At 42.1% G+C, this 27,679-nt stretch overlaps 2 protein-coding genes across 6 annotated transcripts in view; one reads left to right on the top strand and one right to left on the bottom strand.

The window, feature by feature from the left end:
* Positions 1-18,528, bottom strand: part of Xpo5 (exportin 5) — a 41,352-nt gene extending 22,824 nt beyond the window's left edge. For 2 of the 3 annotated variants that reach the window (XM_005389780.1, XM_013516820.1), the window contains exons 1-14: positions 18,231-18,528; positions 16,830-16,951; positions 15,789-15,861; positions 14,517-14,654; positions 14,187-14,369; positions 11,005-11,031; positions 10,443-10,628; positions 9,785-9,861; positions 7,899-7,998; positions 7,093-7,176; positions 6,310-6,435; positions 4,667-4,757; positions 3,296-3,424; positions 1,635-1,768 (exon numbers count right to left, since the gene is read on the bottom strand). In XM_005389780.1, the coding sequence (XP_005389837.1) occupies positions 1,635-1,768; positions 3,296-3,424; positions 4,667-4,757; positions 6,310-6,435; positions 7,093-7,176; positions 7,899-7,998; positions 9,785-9,861; positions 10,443-10,628; positions 11,005-11,031; positions 14,187-14,369; positions 14,517-14,654; positions 15,789-15,861; positions 16,830-16,951; positions 18,231-18,335 (1,575 nt within the window). In that variant the 5' untranslated portion in view covers positions 18,336-18,528. Of the gene's footprint in view, positions 1-1,634; positions 1,769-3,295; positions 3,425-4,666; positions 4,758-6,309; positions 6,436-7,092; positions 7,180-7,898; positions 7,999-9,784; positions 9,862-10,442; positions 10,629-11,004; positions 11,032-14,186; positions 14,370-14,516; positions 14,655-15,788; positions 15,862-16,829; positions 16,952-18,230 lie in introns of all 3 variants that reach the window. The other variant, XM_013516821.1, reaches the window with a different exon arrangement.
* Positions 18,529-18,615: 87 nt separating this feature from the next.
* Polh (polymerase (DNA directed), eta) overlaps positions 18,616-27,679 on the top strand; it is a gene marked incomplete at its 3' end in the record, with an annotated part of 16,703 nt that continues 7,639 nt past the window's right edge. Inside the window, 4 exon segments of one of the 3 annotated variants that reach the window (XM_013516824.1) lie at positions 18,616-18,868; positions 23,268-23,409; positions 23,622-23,756; positions 27,120-27,337. In XM_013516824.1, coding sequence (XP_013372278.1) covers positions 23,273-23,409; positions 23,622-23,756; positions 27,120-27,337 — 490 coding nt within the window. 3 annotated transcript variants of the gene reach the window in all.

Here is a 27,679-nt window from a genome sequence, read left to right on the forward strand (position 1 = left end):
AAAAAGAAAAAAAAGAAACATATGCCCAGACAATAGATTATGAACTAGATGGCACCTTTTCAACCTTTTTAGCCAAAGAAACTTAATCAAAACTTTCACTGAAGAGTAAATAAACACAAAAAGTTGAGCTGCTGATTTACAGTGGAGAAGAGGTCTGAGGACAGAGAATGAACAGTCTGCAAACCTGGACTAGGCAATATTATGCCAAGTCAAAAGTGGACAGCTACAAAAGGGACTTGCGTAGGCGGAGATCTGTCACGTGTATTTCCTGGGGACATGTAACACTATACAGCTTCACCAATAAATACTTGAAAAACTTCATTAAATATAGTATTAATCAAATATTCATCTCTCTTGACTAGCAATGCTTCATTGTGACCAATTTAATTTTGGTGGAGAAAATGGAAGAGATTTTAGAGTCAAGAGATTTGAATTGCTGACAAGTACTACCACCTGGAACTCTCCTACATACAGTCCAAACTTCTGAGGGTACTTTTAGAACCAATTAGTATTTGGTATTTTGACCAAACATCATTCATATTAAAGGGTTTTTATTGTGGGTTTGTGACGTATGTCAGTGGGACAGTGTTTGCCTAACATGAACAGGCCCTCGGTTCAATCCTGGCAAAAGGGCTTACTGTAAAATCCAGCTTACAACCAACCAGCACCTTTCTCCCTCAAATGCGAGCAATCCTTCCTACGCTTAAAGACAAATGCAGGGCAAACCCTGACCGTTCCCTTCTCCTACTTTTAAGCAAGATCAGCACCACATGTGACTATCCAGTGAATGTATCTTAACTCAAACACCAGGAATGGGAAGAGCAGGGCCACTGCCTTCTTGATACAAGGCTTTCTCGATCTTGTGTGTCAGTCTGCGTCTATCAGATAAACGCAAACCAATGTGTGTAAGGCTCAGCTTAGTAATGAAATGCAGACGGCAGGCTGTCTGTTCTCCTGTGATCTGGGCACCACTTCAAAGTGATGTGAGTCAATGTAAAGCAGAGGAAGGGAAGTATCCTGGGATCTAATTCGTTACCAAGTCTCTCAGAGGGAAGAACTGTATCTTCTAGGCATGAGATCCTTTTCACAACTAACCTACAATAACCCAAGAAGCAATTACTCCTAAGCTAGCTGTGAACTAATTATTTTGGTTAATAAAGTGTATGCTGTTATCCAGTTAACTACAGCGACAGCTATAGTAATGTTCTAAGAGAAGGGTGACAGGTGACATACACACAGAGAACAGGCCTACCCACTCATTATTCCTCAAAGGGAGAGCACACTGACAGGCCAACGTGAGTATTCTGGCCCACCTGCCTTGAACTGGGAAAGATGTATGATGACCCCGCCTCTCGGGGTTAGGCAGTTTAAAAGCCCCTTCCTTCACTGTCCTCCCTGCAGCAGTGACCCTGCCCATGGCTCCTGGTGTTAAATGTTGTTGGGTTCAATGTCAAGGAGACCTCAGTTTTGGTCCAAGCTCTGCCATTTGCTGACATTTTGAACCTGAGTAGGTTATTTCACTGCTCTAATCTCAGTGGTCTCTTCTGTAAGATGCACACCCAGACTTTCCTATCCCTCTACACCAGCTTACCAGAAATTACCATTATGCAGGCAGCACAGGAAAGGTTACTTACTTCTTTATCTAGTGTCCGAAACATCTGGTTGATCACACTTTCCAGGAAAAAAGTCATGGCCTCCCATTGCACAAAGGAGGGTGAGAAGATGGAGCAGAGGGTTCCCTCACCGGTTCCAGCTTCAGAGGAACAGGCTTTGAAACACACAGCGAACGTTTATCAGCAAGGGTTGGAGAAGATGGAGACAACAGAGCCTCAGAGACCACCCGGGAAACTTGGAGTTGAAGGAAAATATCTAACCTTTTGTAGCTTGGGCAAAATAGACCAAGTGAAGGTGGGCATGGAAGTGTACATCTATAATCCCAGTACTCTGGGAGGCTGAGGCAGGAGGATCGCAAGTCCCAGTCCAACCTGGTCACTTACTGACTTAAGTGAGACCCTGACTCAAAATTTAAAAAATAAATAAAAGGCTAGGGATGTAGACCCTCAATTAAACCCCTAGTACCATAAACAAAACAAGCCTTAGGCAGATTGGCTTGCATTTATCTACTAGACTAAGTATGACACGTTTGAAGGTAGTAAAGGGTCCCTACCCTATTTCTACCTCTAACAAAGAGGTGTCTGAATTCACCTCTGGGAGTCTTGTCTGTTCAGGATATGCATGCATGCATCAAAAATAGTGTCTGGTCAATTACAAGCACTTGATAAAATATTAATTTCTCTCCCACCTTTATAATCCAGCCATGAGAATCTAAATAATTAAGATATGAAATCATAATTGTCCAAGGAAATAATATAAGCTATGAAATGCAGCTTCATATCCAATAGCCTCATAAGAGCTGTAAAGACTGTGTCTATAAAACTGTGTCCTTCTTCAAATTCACAAACAGGACCAAAGCACATCGCTCAAACAGCCAGACACAGACAAAAAAATGTATCCACTGCCTTCTTGCTCCCATGTAGTACTTGTAAGCTGCGTCTTAACACTTAACACAGCATAACTGGGTCTCCTCAAAATTTCAAGTTACCAATGTCAGAGACCTTCAGTGCTGATTGTTAAACCCAACTGCTAAATCTCAGGTCAAGTAATCAGCATGCTTGAAAATGACCACAGTTGCTATGTAGCTTTTCTAAACAGTTACTCTGTTCTGTATACTTACTTCATCCTTTTCTATTTTACTAAGCTTGCCATGGGCAACATGCATTAGCGAGACAAGAGGCAGAAGATACAGAACACAGGTAAGTTAATAGACTGAGCATTTGGGTAGAGGGAGGTTACCCTTATTTGTATAGAGGGGGTTTTCCAAAGGACCTGGGAGGCTGAGCGACATGGAAAGGCCTTGTACTGTTCCTAACAGGAGCTTCAACACGAATTTACTAACAATGGCATGCATGTACTCAGCAGAAAAGTTTCAACACCTAGGTCTAGACATACAACTTGCTTACAAATAGGGGCCCTGAGGTGAAACAATGAAAGTGACAATTGGTTGATCCTGTTAGGAAAGAAAAACGAAAGCAAAGCTGACAGGTTATACCCTGATTTAAACATACTTAAAATGTAGTGTTCTCTGTTTCCTCAGTGTGCGCAAACTGAAATGCCTGCTCCCCAGGATGGAATGGTGCAGTGAGAAGAGCTACTCTGTAACAGTATTAGGATGCTTCTCCAACTCCTGACAAAGGTTTACTTCCCACATACACGTCTGGTACAGTACTGCACTTACAGTTCATAGCTCCAGAATCAACAGGGGTTGAGAGCTGAAACTTCAGCCACTCTCCGGCCATCTGGAAGCTGGTCTTGGGATCCAAACGACACGCCATCCTCATCACCTCTCCTTGCTGGGCGCGGGAGGCTGCACAGGAAGGACACAATGCAGTGACTGAGTATGGTGGGCACTGAGTGGATGTCTGGTCATTTCCCTGCCCCAGGGGAAAGTGACTGGATAAACTGTTCTGCAGACTCCTGCTCTGAATCTAACAGTTGCTCAATACTGCTTTATTGAAATAAAGCCTCCAGAAAATGTTAAAAATAATCTACGGAAGGTGTTTTACCAGCTGGATCCTGTAAGTAGCAAATGAATACTGGCCTCCCATTTCTGTTGGAACTAAAAGGAAACCATGTTGGAAAAAATGTAAAATGGTGCAGCTGTCAGGGAAAACAGTGTGGCAGTTCCTCAAAATATTAAACAAAGAACTGCCATATTACCTAGCAGTTTAACTCCTCATTATATACCTAACAGAAATATAAAAATATGTGCACAAATGGTCACAGGAATAGTATCTGTAACAGCCAAAGAGTGGAAAGAGCTCAAATCTATCAAGTCGTGAAGCGATGAACAAAATGTGGAATCTCTAAACAATAAAGTATTAGGATTAAAAAGAAATGAAGTACTGATTCAAGCTAGAACATGGATGAATTTTAGAAGCATAATGCTAAATGAAAGATGGCGGCCCCAAGAGGCCACACAGTCTATGATTTTATTTATACGAAATGTTCACAACAGGGAAAACACAAAGGCAGAAAATAGATCCGTGGCTGCCCAGGGAGAAATGAAGAGACTGGGGCACGATGTCTAGTGGACACAGAGATTTAGAGGGTGATGAAAGTGCTCCACAATTAATGTGTCATGGTGGTCACACAAGTCTGAAAATCTAAAAACCGCTAGGTTGTATACTATAAATGGGGGAATTATATGGCAAATGAATCTCACCTCAACAAAGAAATTTTGAAAAGGAAAGAAAATCAGGCTATAGGAAACCTGGAACAGTTAGGATATTAGAGTATAATAGGTTTTCTCTTTCTGGGAAGAAACAACCACATAGTAAGATGGAATTTAACCCTAAGTGTCTTAAATATAGGTACTCCCCCTAAACATCAATGTGCAAAGCATGTCTGCAGAGTGGAAATGGAAATTTACTGCGGGGTAACAGCCCCGGCACCCTTCTGCAGGGCTCGAGCAGATATCAGACCTCGAGTGGGCTGCTGTCCAGACCGAGGGCTCCTTAACAGGAACTCAAATGTCACATACCAGCATTCATGTGCACCAAATGCCACTCTGAGAGTGCTGGAGGGCTCCCAGGCCAGTGTCACTTACAGTTGAAGAAAGTGTTGAAGTCCTCATCACTATCAAAATCATATCGGGAATATTCGCAGCTTGGACTGTCTGTCTTAGAAGGAAAACCCATCTGGAAAGAGAACAGCAATCAGGCAGGAGAGAAAATGAGTGCTCAAACTTTGGGGGCTCGGCCAGGGAGATAGCTCAGTGGCACAAGTTCCTGCCTGGCAAGCACAGGTCCCAAGTTTGATTCCCAGTACCAAAAAAGAAAAGAAAATTGCATTTCTTACGCCAGGTGTGGTGGCACACATCTGTAATCCCAGCACTCAGGAGGCTGAGGCAAGAGGATCACTGTGAGTTCAAGACGAGCCTGGGCTACAAAGTGAGCTCAAGGCCAGCCCAAACTGCATAGTGAGACCCTGCCTCAAAAAGACAAAAAAACAAAAACAAAAATACTGTGGGGGCTCAAGCACTTTGATTTATTTAAGAAGAGCTAAGGCTTTACATGAGATAAGTTACAGTAACTACAGTACTATTCTACCCTGGATCCAGTTTGCTCCTGGCTCCAATATTCCTGAGAGCAGTAGAAAAGAGAATACTTTCATTTATTTATTTTTGTCTTTTGAGACAAAAGACAAGGATCCTCCTGCCTCAGCCTCCTGAATGCTGGGATTATAGGTATGCACCACCATGCCCAACAGAGAGCACTTTTAGTTGACACCTTCTCTCAGTCTCTTCAGGGAGAATTAAATCCTGGAATTCATTTGGGATCTATGAGCATGAAGTAATAATCTGGCATTCAATAAGGAAGAAAGAGTTGCGAACTACTTATCTCATTAAATGCTGAATACTTGGAATATGTAGAACTACATATGTTTCATTCAAAAAGTACTGAAAACCATGCCAGTGAATTATTTATTTTTTATTTTCTTTCAAGACGGGGTCTCACTATGTATCCTGGATGGGCCTTGAATGCAAGGAGATCCTCCTGCCTCAGCCTCCCAAGTTGTGTGATTACAGGTGTGCACCACCATTCCAGTTATGCCAGAGAACTAGAACATAGTATGTGCATGTGCTAGGTGAATTCCTTGAGTAACAAGGGGATACTTGAGTGGCTCTCACTCTCATGATTTACAAAGATATAAAGAATCTGTCAACTGCAAGAGCTTTTATTTAGCAGACTGCAAAGAATTCAGTCTTTGACTTTACTCAGTCCCTGCTCATTTGCCTTGCTGACACAGACTTGACCTTTAGAAACAACACCTAGATGTTACCTCCTCCTAGGCCAGTGGCGGCAAACCTTTTAGAGCTTTCAAAGATGCAAACAGCCTACTGTGGCATGTATGCCACAGGTTCACCACCACTGTCCTAGGCACTTCCTGATCCTGCACTCCTCTGTGCCTCCAAAGCACTGTGCTTCTAACTCCTGAACAGCATTTACATCACACTGTACGGCAATGCTCTCGCCTTAGCTCCTAGCCTGATACTGATATTTGATACTCAAGTGCCCTACAACATGGAAAAGCAGTTAGAATAACCAGTATGGATCACGCTCGTCCTGCAGAACAAGAGAATATGCCCAAGTAAGGGATCTTAGGGACCAAAAAGGGCCATCACTGATGCTCCTCAAAGCCCTCTGTGTGCATTCACCCCTACTCTGAGCGCTGAAGCTCCTGCTGTACCTTGACCAAGTTGGTCATAGAAGCACGAAGGTATTTCGGGAGGATTGCTAACAGCACAGGATCCCGAGACAGGACTTCATGTCTGAAGAGGGCGCCCCAAGTCATCTGAGTTGAAGAACGCAGAAACTAAACCGAGAAACAAGCAAAAATCTCAGTTTAATTTGAATTGTACTTAACCAGATAATCACTAAGCCTAGGAGTTATCTATCAACGACATCTCCACGACACTTGAAAGCTGCCTCTACCGCAGTGTGCAGTAATGACTGTGCACATTTCACAAGTGCGCGTTCCTGGACAGGCTGAGAGTCAGCTGTGGTTGCTGGAGTGTGTGGCCTGAACTCTACCACTTTCTCTTCTCAGTCATAGAGAGTACTGAAATCTTGGGGTGATAAAATAAAAATCTTGAATTGGGTGAAACTAGTATTATAAAAACACAATCAAACTTTAATGTTTAAAATCTCTTCCTGCCAAAATAAACACATGAAACTGAAAAAAAAAAAAAACAAAAAACAAATCTCTTTAGTACCAAATCCTGTGACACCTCTGACATCCCTGGAACATCCATGGGGCTTAATGGGTGTTGGGGAGGGGTGCTGAGCTGACAGCATAATGCCTGGCTCTGGAAGAGGATTCAATACTCCTCTTACTGAAATGTCTCCTACAGCCATGGGCTTGGGCCCAGAGAGTCACCCTATACACAGGTGGTACTGGTATGTCACAGCACACCACTGGATTGTGGTTTACCTGACTGAAAAATTTAGATGTTATCAGCATAAGGTTTACCTGACTTGGGTGGGTTGTGAAAGCAAGAAAAGATTCCAGGTATTTTCCAAAATTCCCTGGTGTTTGTACGTCAGAGTCTCCACCCTGCTGCGGAAAAAAGAACCCAGGTTAATCACAAAGATTGGGAGGGGAATAGGGGAGAACAGTAGCAGAGGAGCAATAAACACAAAATTTAAACCATCACAAAAGTCACAGGTTAGGGGTATGGCTCAGTGACAGAGTGCTTGCAATCATGCAGTGAGGCTCTGGGTTTGATCCCCAGCACCACAAAAAAGGTTTGTTTTGAAAGGATTTTATATTTTCTTTTGGCTAAAGAAAGGCAACATTTCAAGGGTTAAAAAATAAGCAAGCTAGCCAGGTATGGTGGTGCACACCTGTAATCCCAGCACTTGGGGAGGCTGAACCAGGAGAACTGCCTCAAGTTTGACTGGGCTCCACAGTGAGTTGAAGAATAGTCTACTACATTTTTGTGAGACCCTGTCTCACACACACACACACACACACACACACACAAGCTAGCCAGGTGTGGTGGCACATGTCTATAATGTAATCCCAGTACCTCAGCACTCTGGGAGAGTGAAAAAAGAGGATCACAAATCTGAGCCCAGCCTGGGCAACATAGTGAGACCTTATCTCAAAATACAAAAAGTAAAAAGGGCTCAGGATGTGAGTCCGGAGGTTGATCTGCAGTACAGCAAAACAAACACAAACCAAAACCTAAAAACTACTCCCATCCCTGGTCTCCCATGAAACTGGTGTCCTGGGGACCACTGTTCTGAATGTTCCCCCACACAGCCCTCACTTACCAGCAGCGCACACAGCTGGCTGCCCAGTGCACACAGCACCTGGCAGAGTCTCTTGAGGAAGACGTAGTGCTTCTCCACCAAGCCGCCGCCATCGGCTGTCCTGTGAGAGAACAGGGGGACAGGCTGCACACCAAAGGCACATGGGGCTCCGACGATAGGAAGCTACAGTCTGTGCTTCACCAGTCCTGTCTCAGTGATCAGCAAAGTTAAAGACAAACGACAAAACCCTAACACCACAAGACTGATGCAAAGTAAGGTCCAGGGTGAACTCCTCCCTCACTAGCACCTAGATAGTGCTCGGTATTCTGAGACGGTAACATAGTTCTGAGCAGGACCACATAAAACAACACAGGAGCTGCACAAAAAGACATGGGTTGATGGCCCAGGGAGGACTGGGATAGAGCCCTGGAGAGGAGGCATCAATTCCTTACATCACTTATAAAATAAAAAAGATTAAGATAACAACCTGACTTTGTGTCTTACTTGTCCAAATCATTTAGTTTGGATCTACTGGCCAGTAGAATCCAAAAACCTGTTAAATAAATAAAACTAACTGATTTGATGGCATTACCTGGGCTGAAATGATACTGGACTATTCACACTAACCATAATGCACAGCTACTTGTGTAAACAGCAGTCACACCACTAACCCTGTAGGCAGCATAGGGAGTGGAGAAAGGACAGCCTCAGTTACCATGCCAGGCCCTGGGGAGGCTGAAGGTAGGGCGGTGTTATATAACCATGGGTGCAGGACAGATACCCACAGCAGCAGAGATGCCATATCTTTGTGTGTGTCAGTCTGCATGACTAAAAAATGAACCCTAGAAGCAGTAACTACAGTGACTACCCCAAAGATAGGACATTCATTCAATCAACATGATCCCTTCCATACAGAAGTGCTGTCTCCCCAAGAAAGAAAGCCGTGATAAAGAAATGCCGTATCAGAGTGAATAGTAACAGATTTTAAATACTTCATGTGTTGCACACCATTTCCTGTGTCCCTAGGACAGACAATAAGATGATCAAAAAGTGGGTGTTACAAAAGCTTCAATTATTTGCAATACACAGTGCCCTCTGAAACTGGTAAGAAACACGTATCAGGCCAGGTGTGGTGGTACCTGCCCGCAATTCCAGCACCTAGGAGGCTGAAGCAGGAGATCACTGGGAGTTTGACGCCAGCCTGGGCTACAAAGTGCGTTCAAGGCCAGCCTGAACTGCATAGTGAAACCCTGTCTAAAAAAAGAAAAAAAAAGAAAAGGAAAGAAAATAGAAGAAAAAAAGAAACACCTATCAAACCTGTCAAGAAAGATTTCACTATTTTCCAGAGAAACTGAAAGAAAATAGAAGCCGTTCTGCGTTTTATGCATACATCTCTGTTGGTTCCTGCTGCCTGGGAGCCTTAGCTTGCTGGGCAGTGCCTACCGGGGCGGAGGGTGGGAGGGAAGAGCACCTGGAGCTCTGCCCAGCTGATCTAAGCACTCTAAGACCTCGCTGCCAGGGGTCCCCAGAGACCCAGGGATCACTCAAAGCACAGAATTAAGCTCTCTGTGGCGGGGGTAGGGTGTGAAAGTGAGTGGGTTTTAATTGATCGTTATAGCTCATTTCCAAAAAAGCTGACCAGTCCTTTGAAGAACATCTTATTTTCTTACACAAAAACACGTTGGTTGACTGCTGACACTTACATGGGAACTTAAGACATATCCATATGAGATATAAAAATGATGAAGAGGTGAGAAAATACACTGTGGAGCTGGGGTGTAGCTCGGTAGTGGACAGTACATTTAGCATGCAGGAGGCCCTGGGTTCAATTCCCAGCATGCACACACATGCTGAAAATCACATTTTTGGGGCTTACCCACAACATACTGAAAAGTTAAGATACTCACTGGGCAGCAGAGAGTATATAATGCATGGCAACATCTCCAAATAAAACCATCAAGGGCTTCCGGTCTTCCAGCTTGCCCTAGACCCAATTGTAGGAAAACACAGTCATATATACTGTATTACTAAAAACTTTGAGTTACTGGTGTCCTCTATACCGATATACTCAAATGTACTTATTTTTTCCACCCTTCCCCCAATAGTTTATGAACAGTAGAAAAAAAGACAATTCTTTAAACCAAATCTGGGTAAGACTTATATTTTAAAGTGTGCTGTACAAGAACATCAGTACAACAGCAAATGATATCCCACAGATAATACTTCTATGGAGAAGAGTCAGAGGCCTGTTAGCCAAGACAAACATAAAGCCAGTGCACCCACCATATGAGATTCTCTGATGTAACAGTGAGCTTTAAATATTAACATTACTTTTATTTCAGTGAAATGCCAAGAATCATGGCTGTTTCAACCACCAAGCAGCCTGATAAATCTCTGTACGTTCTGCCAATAGATACTGCAGTGAAGAACTAGCGGAGCCAGGAAGTTGGCCTCAAGGAATAAAATTCCAAACCTCTAATGTCTTTCTGCCACAATAAGCGATCGGACATATACACTCCCTAACTCAGACACTTAAGAGTGGAAGTCAGTGTAAGTGCAACTTACCTTTCTACTGACAGCAATGAGAAGACACTCGGCTGCTCCCAACTGCAGCTCCTGCTCGTTCAGAAGCAGGCACAGCATCTCTAGCAGCTTGCAGTTCTCAGCTGTGATGTGACTCATGGACACCCAGTCAATGTAGCCAGCAAGCGTGTTCAGTGCCGCGACTCCAACCCGACAGCTGGCCTGAGCCTGTGCCAAATCACCCACAAACATGAAGTCCTAACACCTAAGGACGCTGTGGGTATACCTGAATTATATTTTCTAATTCTAAAAGAAAACGAGTTTTTAAAATATATACTCATGTAATAGTTACTGACAGGAGACTCAAAAGTTTTCTTTTGATTCATAACCAATAGCATTCTTCAGCATTCATAAGACCATGCTAACACATGTGGCCATTTTATCTTTCCTCAAGAAATCCCAAATATTAAAAATTTACCCCCTTCGACTACAGCTCAATGATCAAAAAAAGCTTAAGTCTGAGGTCATTAGGTACATGCCTCCCCACACCGGATGGCCTAAAGAAGTCTCCCTCCAACACCACGAAGGAGAGGAGCACACTTACCTTTGACTCCTGAGAAGTATCTGTTTTCTGAAAGAAAAGCGTAAGGATCAGATGTTTTTCATGAGCAAAAGGGTACACAGCAACTTCTACCCTCATAATCAAGGCCCTTAAGTGATGACTGTTAAATACAGATGCAACTTTTAACCTTGAGAAAGAATATAACTTTACTAAGAGCACACTAATTGATACTCCTCTAAGAAGAACATTTTAAAGCAAGGAACAATTAAATGAATCCAATGTATAACATGCATGTATGGGCATATCTATAGGAAAATCATGTACACAAAAACATTCGATTTTAAATACATCTAAATAATGGCTGTTCAAACCAGTACACTGAAAGGGTTGATTTTTATCCTTATATTTCAGGTACCATAAAAATACAGGTTTATAATTCATAAGCATACAAAATTAATATTTCCTAAGGAACTACTAAAAATAAAATTACTAACTCCTTATGATGATTAAAGGAGAAATAAAACATGCAGGAATAGAGGCTGGGGATTTAGCTCAGCGGCACAGCGCCTGCCTGGCAAGCACAAGATCTTGAGTTTGATTCCTGGTACCGGAAGAAAAATAAAACAAAACAAAAACGAAACAAAAAAACCCCATGCAGGAATAACAAACTTCTGAAGTACTGATAGTTACCACCCATTGCTATTATAAAAGATTCACACGATAGCACCCAAGCCTAGACTACCCTCCACTCCAACGACTATCCAGACCCTTGGGGCCAGTGGAGGGGACAGGTAACAAGACAGGGGAGACAACCTGTTCACCCCTTTGTTTCCTGTTCAGTCTACTCCCCAAGCAGGAAGGCAAAAGGATGGAAGCACAGAAGGTCTAGGAGTGAACAGACAAGTTTAAGGCACAAAAGCTGGCCCATGTGCACTGGGGTTCAAGAGATGGCAAAGACCAAACCCAAGGCAAAAGAAGATGTGCACAGTGGGTAGGTTCCCAACTTCCACCAGAGCCACTGCCAAGCAACCCTGCTCTCTAGTGTCCAACACACTCCACCAGTGTCCAACTATTTATAAATGGCAAGTATTTAAAAAACAAAGAACTTCACTAACTACTATAGCTGTGAACAGCAGATTGTTTTTAACATTACACTGTTGTGAGGCCTGACTGTCAGATGTTTAGCTTTTCTTCTTCAAAATGCAAATGAGTAACTGTCTCTCAAGTGAAACTCCGTATGTCTTAACTTTCCCAAGAAAGTTCCTTCACTATTCTACAAATATATGGGGTTCACAGGTTGAGAGATTTCTCAACTCATCTCACACAGATGCTGCTATCCTGCAGAGAAAATGCCTTCTTTCCTATGCGATGCTATCCTTTCTAATCAAAAGAATTCTTCCCTAGTAGAGTATCTCTACTGAGAGCCACCAACACTAACCTAATGTTACTTCTTTTTTTCTCCTTGGTCTTGGGGACTTGAACCCAGGGCCTTCCTTGTACATTCTAGGCAAGGACACTAGCACTGAACTACATCCCTAACCCTTTTTTTATTTGAGATATGGTCATTAGGTGTTCCAGCTGGCCTTGAACCTGCAATTGTTCTGCCTCAGCTTCCTGACTAGCTGAGATTACAGATATACACCGCTATGTCAAGATCCTACTGCTATTTCTTTGACTATAAAAACACACTGGTTTTACGAAAAAGTATCCTGAATCCTATGGCCTAATACCTCAACTTAGGGATAAAAAATCTGAGTTTCTGTCTGTCCATCTCCTAACCCTCAATACTAGGTTATTAAAGCAAATATTTTCTGTATGTTTGTCTGTAAGGAATCTTGGGGAGGTACTTTGGGAAAAAGAATTTATTTTAGTAAAAAAATGGGGGTGAAGGCCACTGCAATTATTATTAGAGAGAGGATTTTCACTAATTTACTAGACAGAATCTTCAGTACCCTCTGAACCTCGAGACAATATCTTCCAAATTTAGGGTAGTTTTGAGAACTAGATACCATATAAAAAGTGCAAACAAATTTATAGCATATATTAGGTATTCACTTTGAGTTCTTCTGCACCTCATCATTTGCATTAGTGCCTAGAACTTCTCTAAAACCAGACCCAATACAGTTTCGAGAGCAGGACAAGGAAGTTATTTTAGGTCCTCCTACTTTGTGAAGTGCGTGCCTATGAGAATCCTAGATGAGGGTTTTCAGCCTCAGCACTGCTGACATTTTGGGTTAGACAGCTGTGTCCTCGGGAGCTGCCCTGGTGGGCTTCCTGACTGCAGGATGTTCAGCAGCATACCTGGCCTCTTTCTGCCAGACAGAGGCCAGCAGCAACCCCCTCAACTGTGACAAGCAACGTCTGGCCCTTTGGGGGATAAATCACCCGCACTGACAACGTTGTATCAGGTTAACTTTAAACTACCTCCCGAACAGTACCTCCTAAAAATGACAATGGTCAGAAAGACAGTGTCCAGCTAACTTGATGTGAAGAAGGAAAACCTACTCAGGAAGAATAAAATACCAGGTATCATGCAATGAAGACGAGGGAACTTGGCAGCTGTCTACTGCAGAAGGGAGCAGGACCAAACAGGATACCATAACGTAACAGAACGTCATCCTGACCTAGGAGAAATCTGGGTTTTCCAATATTAAGTATTCATCTTTACATTTATGCTATTTAATTTAACTATAAAAGGAATTACTGGGGCTGGGGATTTAGCTCAGTGGCACAGCACCTGCCTGGCAAGTGCAAGGTCGTGAGTTCGATTCCTGGTACATTAAGAAAAACAAACAAACAAACAAAAAACAAAAGGAATTACTTTTTTAATAAAGAGGGAAACTGCTGAGGAAAAACTCTGTTTTACTTCCTCTAGTCATTTCCTAGTTTTTTGCTTATAAAATAGCCCTTCCTAGCTAGACAAGGTAATGCACACCTGTAACCCCAGTTACTCAGGAGGCTAAGACAGGAGAATCACACGTTTGAGGCCAGTCTGGACAACTTAGCAAATTCCTATCTCTCAAAATAAAATAAAAGGGCTGGGGATGTAGCTAAGAGTTCCCTGGGCTCAATCCCCAGTACTGCTAAAATAAAGTAAAGTAAATAGAATGACTTTTTCTTGCTGCTCAGCTAGGTACCCTACTAACTTGCTGAAAGAGCATTTAACTAAAAACAAAACATGAACAGTAGAACACAGAACCCCTGTGGGGTAGGGAGCCCCTTACCATCTGCTGGTACTTGTTCACATTCTCCTGAAGTGTGTTGAGTAGGAAATTGAAGATACTCTCCATGTTCTGGGTTAAGGTTTGCTGGATATCCCTTCTTCTTTGAGAGGGAAGAGTCTGAAAGGTCACTACATCTTCTGCCAGGCGCAAAAGGATGAACATCACCAGTTCCGTCTGTGTTTCCTGTGCAACAGAAATAAGCCAGCAGACATTGACTGGTGCACTTTGTCCATCAGAGGAACATCTGAGGCTATGTTTTCCTGATAGAATAGCAGCCAACACCAGCAGGAAGCAAGCCCTGGGGTCTGCCTGAGAACAAGCCTTCCGTACCCCTTGCCTGGACAGTGTGTCCAGCTCCGCTAGCATGTCTCGCCAATGCTGCGGCCACTCTCGCTTGATTATCTCCACCACGATTCGCGACAGACCGTCTTTAATGTGGTTCTCCTCTTCCAAAATGTTCATTGTTCCCTGAAAAAGAACAAAGATGTAAAGGGGTCTGCAGGACTGAATTTCAAGTGGAAAACCTGGGCTGTAGTGTGTACAAAACTCGTTGGCAGGCCTGCTTTAAAACTAAAAGCAGTAAACTTGTTCTCCCTGTCTGAATTCCCATCCTGCCCACAAGCCAATCACTCTTCTAAAGTTTAAACGACGGTTACATCAGCTAATGAAATAGCTGTCACATGGAGCTAGGAAAACATCACTGCTCTTTACAAACCAGAGACACTTTTATACTGCTGCTGCTTCTTTTTTTTTCTTTTTCTTTTTGAGACAGGGTTTCACTATGCAGTTCAGGCTGGCCTTGAACTCACTTTGTAGCCCAGGCTGGCCTTGAACTCCCTGTGACCCTCCTGCCTCATCCTTCCAGAGAGCTGGGCCATTATACTTGACTTGCTTTATTTTTTAAAGAAGACCACGGTGGAAGAGTGAAAGAACAACTATACATTGAGAGGCTGATAAAATGGGAGGGTAGAGGAACAACTGCCTATTTTATTAACAAATCTAGTATGACAGAATATTAGAAAACTACTACTAAGTGTCTCTTACGAAGTGTGATATCAAGACTAATGAATCATAGTCTCTGCAGAACTAGCAAAATAAATCCTAGTTGTTTAAGTTAATTAATAATTTTGAAGGGAATATTTTTTCTATTAACAGCACGAAAAGGGTAGGAAATTCCACATTTTGTGCCCTTTGTTAAAAAAGAAAGAAAAAGATTGTGGACTTAAAACATATTTAAAGTCATATTCAAACACTAAACAAATTTATTCTGCATGTTTATCACTAGTATCACAAGGTAGTTCAGTCTGAATAATAGGTAACAATGTGAACAGTGTTTCAATCTAACTTAGATCTAAGAATCTTATTCATTTGTTTGCTGAAAATGTTTAACCTCTGCCCTTTTAAGATTTTAAAAACAAAATTCCACCCACAAGGGTAAGCGTTTAAATCTAATAAGAAATGGGATGAATTATGATCTTACAATGGTTCTTTTTTTATCCTTGAAGGCAAAAGCAATTATTATACTGTCTCGTCTACGACAACTAGTGAGTTTTTACCCCAACAGTACAAGGAAACCTAAGTCCCCAGCCACCCTGTCCTTACACTGGCGATCAGCTCCATGACACTGTTCTTCAGGAAGACTTTCTCCAGGCGAGACATACTGTTCCACCGGAACCTGCCACCCAAATATGAAAAGCAACAGAACCACGTCAGATGTCTTTTCTTCACAAGTGAATAGCTTTGATTCCTGCACTTGATTATGCTGGCAATTTCTTTAAGAAATTGTATTTTTGATTTTGTACCCTTTGGAGAATGGGTAGAAAAATGCTTGGGAAAAGGTTTTAAATATGTCTACTAATTAGAACCCACAAAGGATTTGTGCCACAAATCAGCTTTTCTCTCAAGTTCTTACTAATAGACCAAAAGTAAATGTATATCTAGGATGACTTTAGTACGGTAATTGCTTTTTGGAAAATCTAAATCTTTTGCGGGGTAGTAAGGGGGTCAGGGATACTGGAGATTGAACTCATAGCCTTCACACTAAGCTCATCCTTAGCCCTTTTTAAATTTGAGACAGGGTCTCATTAAATCACTAAGTTGCCCAGGATAGGTTCAAACCTCCAAAGCTCCTGCTTTGGCCTACCAGAGAGCTGGGGTTATAGGTATGTACCACCATACTTAGCTAGAAAATATAAAATCTTGACACTGCTCTCTTCCTCTACTGGTTTATAGTTATAGCCATATTCCAGAAAACCTGGGTAAATCTTAAAATCTGACTCTTCTGAAAGGTGCTGAGGTTAAAGAGACTGAAGTTAGAAGTTTTCAGTTGTTCTCCTATAAGCCTGCTTTCCATGCACCATTCAGGGAAGACCCACATTCAAAAAGAAAAAGGCATGGTGCCTAATCAGAGATTTGTTTACCTACACACTGGATTTCTCCAGTGAGGCTGTGTGGTCTACTTAGCACACAGTAAGTGCTCAAAACACCAGATAAATAACAGTAGCAGCTGTCAGCTAAGACTTGTTGAATGCATAGAAAAGTTCAAACTCGTGAATGAGCACACAAATGAACACGCAAGTTATGTAAGAAATAAAGATCTGCACTCTCACAGCCAGCCCGTGGTCATATCCAAGAGTTCCTTACTTGACAACATGTTCCAATATCTGAAGACCAAAATGTCTGACGATGGCAATTTGTGTTTTCTCAGCCAGCCTCAAGCCACAGTGGACACAGATAGGGCACTTTTCTTTAAATTCTTCACAAAACTGAAAGAAACAAAGTTAGTATTTCCCCTTGGGGAGCACAGAGACAGCAAGTAAAAAAAAAAAAAAAACAACTCAGCTGCAAACCCTAGATCAATATTATGCAAGTAAAGAAGTGATAAATATATCTTCCACTTTGATGGTGTATTTGCTATGCTGTGGCAATAGCCTTACTATCGTTGAAGAAATACACCTCAGAAGTATACAGTGGTAGAATGACAATTCCTCAGGTTTGCTTTAAAAACTTGAGGTAGAGGTCAGAATAAAGCAAAAGTATTGAAAGCTGTATAACAGCTGAATTTAAATGATAAGAATACGTGTAACTACTAGATTGTTGTAGAATTCTTTACTTTTGTGCCTACTTTAAATGGTGGGGAGCTTTGAGACAAGGTCTCACTTTTTAGTGCAGGCTAGCCTTGAACTCAGGCCCAGGCTGGCCTCAAACTTGCAGCAATCCTCCTGCTTCAGCCTCTCCAGTACTGGCATTACAGGCTGTGCCACCACATCCAGCTAAATATTTCACAATAAAAAAGTAGAACTCAATTATTTGATTCCAAGTTCTGTGGCACAGTATTGTAAAGTTTCCTCCAAGTAGTGGTGATTATGAAGTTATATCACCTCAAATACACAGGAAGAACACCTACAGACATTGTTTAAAGGCGGATTACTTCGATTTTAGTAGCATCCCCGTTAGTGTTCGATTCCCAGGCTACCACACTTGAGTCAGTCCGCGGACTGAACCACCCCGAACTCAAGAAAACTACTTTCAGGAAACCAAAGTGCACTTGAGAAAATGCAAAGCAAGTGGCAGAAGTTCATCTTCGCATGACACGGCCTACGAATACCATACTTAGAAAATGAGGCAGGGGTATGCGGATTAATCTAAAAGGGCCAACCACCTATGCATTAGGTAAGGATGGCAAGACGAGCATGGGGGGCGGGGCTGAGGTTGGGTAGGCCGATTAGGAGGGCATGCGTGTGTTCACAGCAGGGAGGACCCTGAAGGACCAAGCTGGCACTGGGGGCGGGATCAGCATGTGCGCCAGGGGCGGGGAAAGAGTGTGTGGGGGTGAAAACCGGTGCAGATCGCAGCGAAAGGGTCGCGGGGAGGGGGAAGGGAGGCGGGCAGCGGCCGAGGGGCCTGGCAGCGTCTGGGGCGAAGGGCGGGGGCAGAGCGCGGATGGCGGCGCGGGGAGGCCCAGGCTTGGCCGGATCGCGGCCGCGCGGACCAGGACCCCGAGGCGAAGGGCGGCCAGACCCGGGGCGTCGGAGTCCCAGCTACCTTGAGGGCTTCCAGCCGGTAGCGCTGGGTGGAGCTGGGGTCCATCATGACCGTCACCGCTTTCACCAGCTGCTCGCACAGCGCGTTCACTTGATCCATCGCCATGGCAGGCACCACGTGCCGAGAGCACACCGCAGGGCAGTCTCTGCAACACTAAGGACCGACGCCTCACTCGGCGGGACCACACGTTGGAACCCGGCCGCGGCGGGTTGGGGGTAGGGAGCGGGAGGAGGAGCGCGAGCCGCAGGAGCTGGAGCCGGGAAGGACCCGGCGCTGCGCACGCGCCCGACTCGCGACTGCGCACGCGCACACGGAAGTGGCGACTCCGTGGTGAGATCCCTCCTAGGTGGGCGGGGCGAGAGGCGGAAAGGCCATTGTGCGCAGGTGCGTCAACGGCCACTTGCGGCGCGCGCGCGCTGTTTGGCGTCAGTTAGGACTGCGCTGGCTCTCCTGACGACTTCTCGGGCGCGGTCTCTGGGATGCTGGCGGGATTCTCCGTCGTGAAGGGAAACGAGTCTCTCTCAAGACTATTGCCCCGCCCCCAGAAGGGTGAGGAGACGTGCTAGACTTCTCTTCCTCCAGTGGATCCTGAACCCTGCGTCCGTCCGCGGCAGCTTGGTCAGGTGTTTGTCGCCTCGGTAAGGAAACGAAGAGGCGTCCGGTGTCCCTGCCTTCAGACTCCTTACAGTGCCTTAGCTGCTTGTTTTATGAAATAACATGACAGGTGACGCACTGGGTCGAAAGTGAGAACATGCTGATCGCAGAAGATCTTGAGGTTTGTCTGGTAGAAAAAAACCAAATATTTCCCCGTATTTCTTCCCCCGCCGCCGTATTTCTTCACTTGATCTTAGCCAAAAGGTCGAGAAGCGATCTCTTATTTCTTAAAGTTTTCTCTACCCGCGCACTTCTTTTCCTTCGTTAGTTCCTACTTGCTCGGCTTCAGACTTGTTTTGTGCAGATTGGGATAAATAGGGATATTTAAAGATGAAAAATTGCAATCACTGAAGACTTGTGCAGTTTTCATGATTTATCAAAATGTAAAAATTGAAGGTGTGGTTCTTACCCGGAAGCAGGGGCTTGGCTGAAAGCATATCATTCTCCATTCTCGTTATAAAACCCTTGTCTTCTCCAGTAAACACAGACTGAAGCGTCTGTGACTTGTCATGTCTACATACCTGTTTTTGTGTTGGGTGTGTGTGTGTGCACAAGGTCTTCTTTTTTTTCTTTTTCTTTTTCTTTTTCTTTTTTTGGCCTTTTTGAGACAGGATTTCAGTATGCAGTTCGGGCTGGCCTTGAACTCACTTTGTAGCCCTGGCGGGCCTCGAACTCACAGCAATCCTCCTGCCTCAGCCTCCTGAGTGCTGGGATTACAGGCATGCGCCACCATGCCCGGTGTGCACAAGGTCTTGCTGTGTAATCCAGACTAGCCTCCACTCGAGATCCTCCTGCCTCAGGCTTCTGGGTGCTGGGATGGCCCACGCCTGGCTCTTTTTTTGTGATTTTGGGGCGGGGGGGGGGTACCTAGTAAAATGTTTGTTGCTAAGTCATTGCCTCTTATTTCAATCTTGGTGTAACTTTCTTTATCCTAGAGAAGACATAGTTTAAGGAAAAAGAATTTCTAACACGGTTTTTAATTATAAGATTTAAAGTATCTGCCTGTTTTAGGTGAGTGGTCAGTAGGAATTCACAGGAAGAAATGCTTTGACTACTCGAGTTTCTTAATTATTTGGGTTTTTTTCCCATTAATCTTTTAGCTTTGCTGGGTGCATGATAGTTTTTCATGGTGACTGTTAGTGTTTTGGAAAACTTTTTAAAGAATACAGTTGGGTGCTCACTCAAGTGTATAACCTGTGTTCTCATATTTAAATCATGAATTTCTGGTGTTTTCATAGCATCTTATGTATTTGAGGCCAGTAGTTCCTAAATTCTGCTATATACTGGATTTGCTTAAAGAGTCTTACAAATCACGATAGCCAGGTCACATGTATACCAATTAAATTAGGATGTCTGGGGTGGAAGTCAGCAATGTTAATTAAAGATTCCCAGGTGATCCCAGTATGTAGCAAATGTTTTACATTTCTTCTTCCAGATTACTAATGTTAAATAACAGTCAGTATCCAGTCTCAAATATGTACGGTTTTTCCAATCTGTCATTCATACTATGCATACCTTTATGTCTAACTGCCAATCATAGAGGACATTTTCTGTTTTTTTTTTTTTCTTTTCTGTTTTGTGTTCAAATATTTACATAAACAAAATAACAATTGTTACAAAGTAATTGTTACAGATATCCATTCACAGTTGCTTAGTGATTGAAAGTTTGAGGAGTAACAGGATAGTTACATAGTCTCAAAATGTTCTCTTCCAAGATATTTATTAGTTACAAAACGAAAAATAGTAACTTTTACACTGAGAAGCCTGGCAAACACCATTTTAACTAATTGATTATGGTTAACATTGTATTAACATCATAACCCCTTCCCCATATTATAGGATGAAAGCTTTATTCCTGTTATATCATTGCCAAAAATGGGTAGTCTTAGTCTAATACTGAGAAAATGTAAAACAGAAACAAAAAGACACTGTCAGAATAACTCACTTGTACTCATCAAAAGTGTCAGGGTCAGGGCTGGGGAGTGTAGCTCAGTGACAGTACACTTGTCTATGGGTAGCAAGCACAAGGCCCAGATGTTTGATCCCCTGCACTATCCTGCCCTCTAGTGTCAAGGTCATGAAAATCAAGGAAAGATGAAGGGTCACAAGTTGGAAGAGACTAAGGAGACATCCTACACTGGAATCCAGAATAGAGAAAGTTGTGAAAAAACCAGTGAAATCCCAATAAGCTTGTAGTTGAGTTAATATTTTATCAGTGTTCATTTTTAAAATTTTAATAATTGTGATATTTTGTTTTTGTTTTGCTTTTTGTGGGTACTGGGAATTGAACTAAGGACCTTGCACTTGCCAGGCAGGTGCTATGCCACTGAGCTATATCCCTGGCCCTAATTGTGATATTTTAAAAATAAGTGCTGTGTTATACAGTTGTCCATGGTTCCAGGACATGCCCACAGGATACTGTCGAAATCTGAAAATACTCAGGTTTAATATAAAATGATGTAGTGAGCTGGGTGTGGTGGTGCATGCCTGTAGTTCCAGCACTTGGGAGGCTGAAGCTGGAGGATCATTGCAAATTCGAGGCCAGCCTGGACTACATAGTGAGTTTGAGGTCAGCCTGAACCACATAGTGGGACTGTGCCTCAAAACAAACAGAAACAAAACAAAACAAAAACCACAGTGTTTGCATATATAACCTGTGCACATCCTCTTATAGACTTTTTTTGGGGGGAGGGGATAAAACCCAAAACCTTGAGAATGCTAGGCAACTGACAACCTAAGCCCCTGCCAAAATACTTAAAATCATTTCTAGAATACCTAATACAGTAAGTCCCCAACTTTTGAACAAGTTCTGTTCTGGGAGAATGTTCATGAATTGGATTTGTTGGTAAGTCTGGTCTTATAGTGTACTTTCACTTTCATTTCCATGGTTATTGCCTTGTGTTTCCTACCAGGTCCCTTTACATCACCACTACTTTTTCTCTTGCTTCCGGACATCCTGGGCTCTGACTGAGTACTCTACCACTGTACTGTATCGCAGTGTAGAGTAAGCATACAGCAGCACAACCATGACAGTGTCTGGCAGACTGAGCTATTTGCATCTACGAATGTTTCTAGTACAAGGTCCATTCATATTTGTGAAAGTTTACAACTGGAATGTTTTTAAATCAGAAACTTACTGTACAATATAGATAGTTGTTAATAATTGTTACACTGTATTATGTAGAGAATGCAAAGAAATGTATATGTTTGGTACACATACTTTTTTAAAAAATATATTTGATCTGAGGTTGTTTGATGTAGAATTGTTGCATGTGGAAAGCTGATTATATATGGTCTGCATCTCTTCTCTAAACTTATACTGAGATCTATCAACTGGATTACTGTCAACCTTCTCCCCTATTCATAATCAGTACATTGTGTTGTTTTTTTTTTTTAAATCAACATACTTTAATAAGATATCAATGTCAAAATATATTTTCTTGCCTGGTGTAGTGGTGCACTGGGGAGGCTAAGGCAGGAGGAATGCTGAGTTCAAGGCCAGCCTGGGATACATACTGAGTTTAAGGCCAGCTGTATTACATAGTGAGACCTTGTCTCAAAAAAAAGACAAAATGCATTGTCTTATAGAGTTAAGCTCCCATACAGTTAAAATATTGTCAGTTGTCAGGTAAGGTTAATAAGGTTAATATGAAGCTTGGAATATTTTTTAGTGTTGTAGTCAAACTGCCAGAGTATGGCAGTTTGAATGCCAAGGCAGCACACACAAGAAATGTATTTACATGTCATTACCCCTTTAAGTTCTGCCACAGAGTATTGAGCCCCACTACTGCTAAAGTAAGTGTTAGGCAACACAGTCCTTAAGTAATTTTTCTCATCTAACACAGATTTCTTTTGAAAGTTAATTTTTGGTTTTAGCAGTAAGGCCCTTTGGGCTTACCAAATTCTTAGCCTGATGTGCTTTATGTGTGTTTATAAACTTCTTATTGTACCCATGACAGAAGTGTTCCATGTTGACTGGTACTTAAAAACCAGAAGGTGTTGTCCCTTCTCCCCTGTGAGTTACAGGATGCCCTGGGACACTATTTTCGGTGCTTCCTATGTATGTATTGTGGTTTGTATTTGCATTTCTTCATGGCTAATGATGCTCAGCCTGTTTTATGCGCTTATTGGCTATTTGTGTATCTTTTGTGAAATGTTTGACTCTTTTGAGGACAAGTTACTTTTAAAGTTTTTAATAATTATTACCTGCATAAAGTTGTATTAATTTATCCTCATGCCAGCAGTATGTAAAAATGTCTTGCATTCCTGTTAGTTTCTATGCTCCTAGGCTTATGGTAACTCATCAGTGAAAAAATGGAAAGATAGTTTTCCCTGGCGTTTTGGATTAACATCTTTCAAATTCTATAAAATGTCTTCTTACAGAAGAAATGGACACTGGACAAGACCGAGTGGTTGCCCTTGTGGACATGGACTGTTTCTTTGTTCAAGTGGAGCAGCGGCAAAACCCTCATTTGAGGAATAAACCTTGTGCAGTGGTGCAGTACAAATCCTGGAAAGGTGGTGGGTATGTACTGTTATTGTCATGACTGTCTAGTGCTGGTTTAATCCATGAGGATACAGTGGCGTTGTGTGAGCTCTTGTCTCTGAGATTTCCAAACTGCTATGTTTAGAATCAAATCCTATCTGTGGTCAAAAAGTTTCTAATTTTATGTGTCTATGGCCTATTCCTACTAAGTTTAAATTTTTTACTTTGGTCTTTCTTTTTTCTCACCTTAGAATAATTGCAGTGAGTTATGAAGCCCGTGCATTTGGGGTCACTAGAAACATGTGGGCTCATGATGCTAAGAAGTTATGTCCAGATCTTCTACTGGCACAAGTTCGTGAATCCCGGGGGAAGGCTAACCTTACCAAGTAAGAAAAAGGTTGTTTAAAGGGACATGGAAAATCAGAAAATAATAATCCATGAGGATTGGAACTGATGTTTCAGAGTACTTTTGTGTGAGTAACATCTGAAAAGTTCCCTTTGGTCAGCATCTTATCTCTGTAAAATGAAAACAGAAAGGTTTTGATGTTCAAAGGTTTTGACATTCTATTTCAGTAATAGTTCAGAACCATTATTACAATAATTGCTTCCCCTGGTACCCATTTGTTTCCTTAATTATTTAAGAAATTGTTACAATTGTATTTATTGGAAGGAGGTTGAGACAGGGCCTTTCTATGTAGTTCAGGCTGGCCTCAAACTCATGGTACTCCTCCTGCCTTAGCCTCCTGAGTGCTGAGATTACAGGTGTGTACCACCACACCCAGATAGGTTGTTATAATTAAAACTTAATACCAATTCACATTAAAAAAATTCCCATGTTCTTAGTCCAGAAGCCTAAAGTGATTTAAAAGACTATAAAACTGATAGTTTTTCCAGGGAAGCCTCAAACTTACATTTAGTGCAACATCTAGAATTATTTTCTAGAGTTAAAAAAATATAATTATCCTACCAGAACTGAATAAACAAAGGAGATTGCTTCCTGTGTTTTGTTTTATTTTGTTTATTTTGGTTTTGTTTTTTTGAGACAGGGTCTTACTATGTACCTTAAACTGCCTTGAACTCACTATGTAGCTCAGGCTAGCTCAAATTTGCAATAATCCTTCTACATCAGCCCTCTGAGGGCTGGGATTACAGGCATGTGCTAGCATACCCACCTCTTTCTGTTTTTGAATTGAGTAGACTTTCTGCAAATTTTAGACACTGAGCCTTGGAACGAGAGACGTATAGAGGTAGGAACAAGCTGTAGCCAGTAATAATCCTAATAGGTAAATGTATTCAGCATATGTCACATTCAGGGCACTACGTTAAGCTCTTTATAGGCTATATCTCTTTGAAATCTCAAAGATTATTAAAAGTAGGTACCAATATCATTTCTCCTTTCATAAATAAGGAATCAAATTTAGAAGAGTTAAGGAAGTTCACACAGCTGTATGGAAGACTAGAGATTTACATTTACTTTTTCAGATTCCAGTATTTATATTCTCATAGTACAATATTGTGTGATATGGTATTATACTTCGATTTGGAACTTGAGATACCTGAATTCACCTGTGAATTAGAAGACTAAAAGTGGAATAGCCTAGCCAGCCTGACATTGGAGTTATTGGCAGAAAAGAAGACAGACTTGACTGAAGTTAGTAGCTTAACCATAACAGAATTAATTCAGGCCATGGACATATGTGGTATTGTGTTGAATAAAACCTTATTCTGGTACAGACAGTATAACTTCCCTGAAGCATACATTGTTGATCTCATAGTGTGATTTGGAAAAGCCATACTGCACCAACCTTAAACAAGACCATTTATCTTTTTTTTTTTTTTTTTTTTTTTTTTGCTATACCAGGAATTGAACTCAGGCTCTCAAGCATTCCTGACAAATGCTCTACCACTGAGTTATTTCTATAGCCATTTTTATTTTATTTATTCCAGTACTGAGGCTTGAACCCAGGAACACTCTACCACTGGGCTACATTGGCAGTCCTTTTTAAAAATATTTTTGAGACAGGATCTTGCTGAGTTGCCCAGCCTGGCTCAAACTTGTGATCTTCTTGCCTCAGCCTGCGGAGTAGCTAAGATTATAGTCATGTGTTACTGTGCCTAGCTGTTTTATTTTTTTTGAGAAAGGGTCTCACTAAGTTCCCCAGGCTGGCTTTGAACTAGCCAATGTCCTGCCTTCATCTGGAGGATCTGGCATTAACATGTATGTATCACTACCCCCAATTAGATCATTTACATTTATTTATTTATTTATTTATTTTTGAGACAGGGTCTCACTCTGCAGTTCAGGCTGGCCTTGAGCTCACTATGCAGCTCAGGCTGGCCTCAAACTCACAATGATCCTCTTGCCTCAGCCTTCTGAGTGCTGGGATTACAGGCATGCGCCACCACACCTGGCTCATTTACTTTTAAAATCCTCATCAAACCATAAACAAAATTTAGGATTAAAAGCATTACAATTTAAAATCATTTTAAAAATTATTTGAACGTACCAGGTTATTAAATAAAATTTCACATATGCTTCAGAAACTTTAATTTGTTCAAAGGGCTATGAAGAAACTACTGCTGCAGCACCAACAACTGATTCAGAGTGTCCTTTCTTGGCTGTGTTTGTGTATGAGTACATTGATCCCTTCTTTCCTCTAAGGCCTATCGTCTTCCTAAACCAAATAATGACTAAAAGGTTAAAAGCCAAGTATATATAGCTCTGACCTCTCATTTGATAATGTTTTAGGACAATAATTATACTAGTTTTTATAGATGTCTTAGAGAAGAAGTACAAATATTTTCATTTTGTAGGGAACTAACAGGATCAAAGAACTTTAAATTGCATAGCAGGGCCCAAACAAAGCAAGGCAAACGTCTTTTTACTGTTATAGAAAACTAGCTAATGGCAGTAGAGTGGCTTGTAACTAGAACAGAAGGCAGGATAAGAAGAGAGTTGTCCCTGAGGAAGGCTGTCTGCCTGCCTGGCTGCATCACTGCTTCGTAGGCAAGTACTTCAGCCTCATGATTTTGTGAGTGTTTGTAGATGGAGAAGTAACTGGTTGGAATATGTGTGTGTGATGAGCCATGTGTTAACTGAACTCATATTAGCTGAAGTACAGAGTCCACATGTCAGTTTCTTATGGTGAAAATGCTACTGTGAGGAAGACCAGATTTCTCTGTTCACTAATCAGGTTCCTGTAAGTTAGCTATTTTTGTTTGTTCCTTTGAGACAGGGTCTCATTATGCAGTTCAGGCTAGCCTTGAACTTAGTATGTAGCCCAGGCTGGCCTCGAACTCACAGCAATCCTCCTGCCTCAGCCTCCCAAATACTGGAATTACAGGTGTGCACTCTCATGCTTGGTTTAAATTAGCTCTTATTTGAAATAGAATCAGAAGCAAAAATCTTCTGTGATAGACATGAAAACAACAATAGATGATCATAGTAAATGTCCTTTGGTGCACAGCATTTTTTTTCCTTTTTAGAGAAATCCTTGTTGTGTAAAATGTTCATGGTCTGCATGTGTTCTGCCTTGCTAGTGCAAACATTGCACTAACAAAATTTCCCTCTGGGATTTTTTTCCTTTTCCGTCTGTTACTGATCATCTGCCTTCCCACTTAACAGTCTAGTCTCTGTTAGGCCACATGTCTCTTGATCATGTAGATTATTATTATTGTTCATTATGAGAGGGAGAGGATGGGCTGACAGTCCCAAGGTTGCCTCCATATGTGACCCTCGTGCTTCTTAGGTACCGGGAAGCCAGTGTTGAAGTGATGGGGGTGATGTCTCATTTTGCTGTGATTGAACGTGCCAGCATCGATGAAGCTTACATAGATCTGACCAGTGCTGTGCAGGAGAGACTAGAGAAACTACAAGGTCAACCTATATCAGCAGACTTGTTGCCAACCACTTACGTCGAAGGTTTGCCCCAAGGCCCTACACCAGCAGAAGAGACTGTTCGGAAAGGTACTTCCATAGTGTCATATTGCTTCTGCTTCCTGCCTTTGGAGCCTGCTTTGCTTGGTTATGCAGATTCTTCTTGGAATGACTGAAAAGAAACTTAAACTACAGCTTGAGTGAATCACAAGGACTCACATGGAAGGATATACAAATTCTCTTATCTTTCCAGGTATATGCATGTTCAGAAGCTGTGAAATCTGTATATGCTGGGTGAAATCTGTATTTGCTTATCTAAAGTAAATGTGACAAATATTGCCGGGCATGGTGGCTCATGCCTGTAATCCCAGCACTCGGGAGGCTGAGGCAGGAGGATCATTGTGAGTTCGAGGCCAGCCTGGGCTACAAAGT

Source organism: Chinchilla lanigera, unplaced genomic scaffold, assembly GCF_000276665.1.
Source record: "Chinchilla lanigera isolate Chin_1 unplaced genomic scaffold, ChiLan1.0 scaffold00036, whole genome shotgun sequence".
Classification (NCBI taxonomy): Eukaryota; Metazoa; Chordata; class Mammalia; order Rodentia; family Chinchillidae; genus Chinchilla; species Chinchilla lanigera.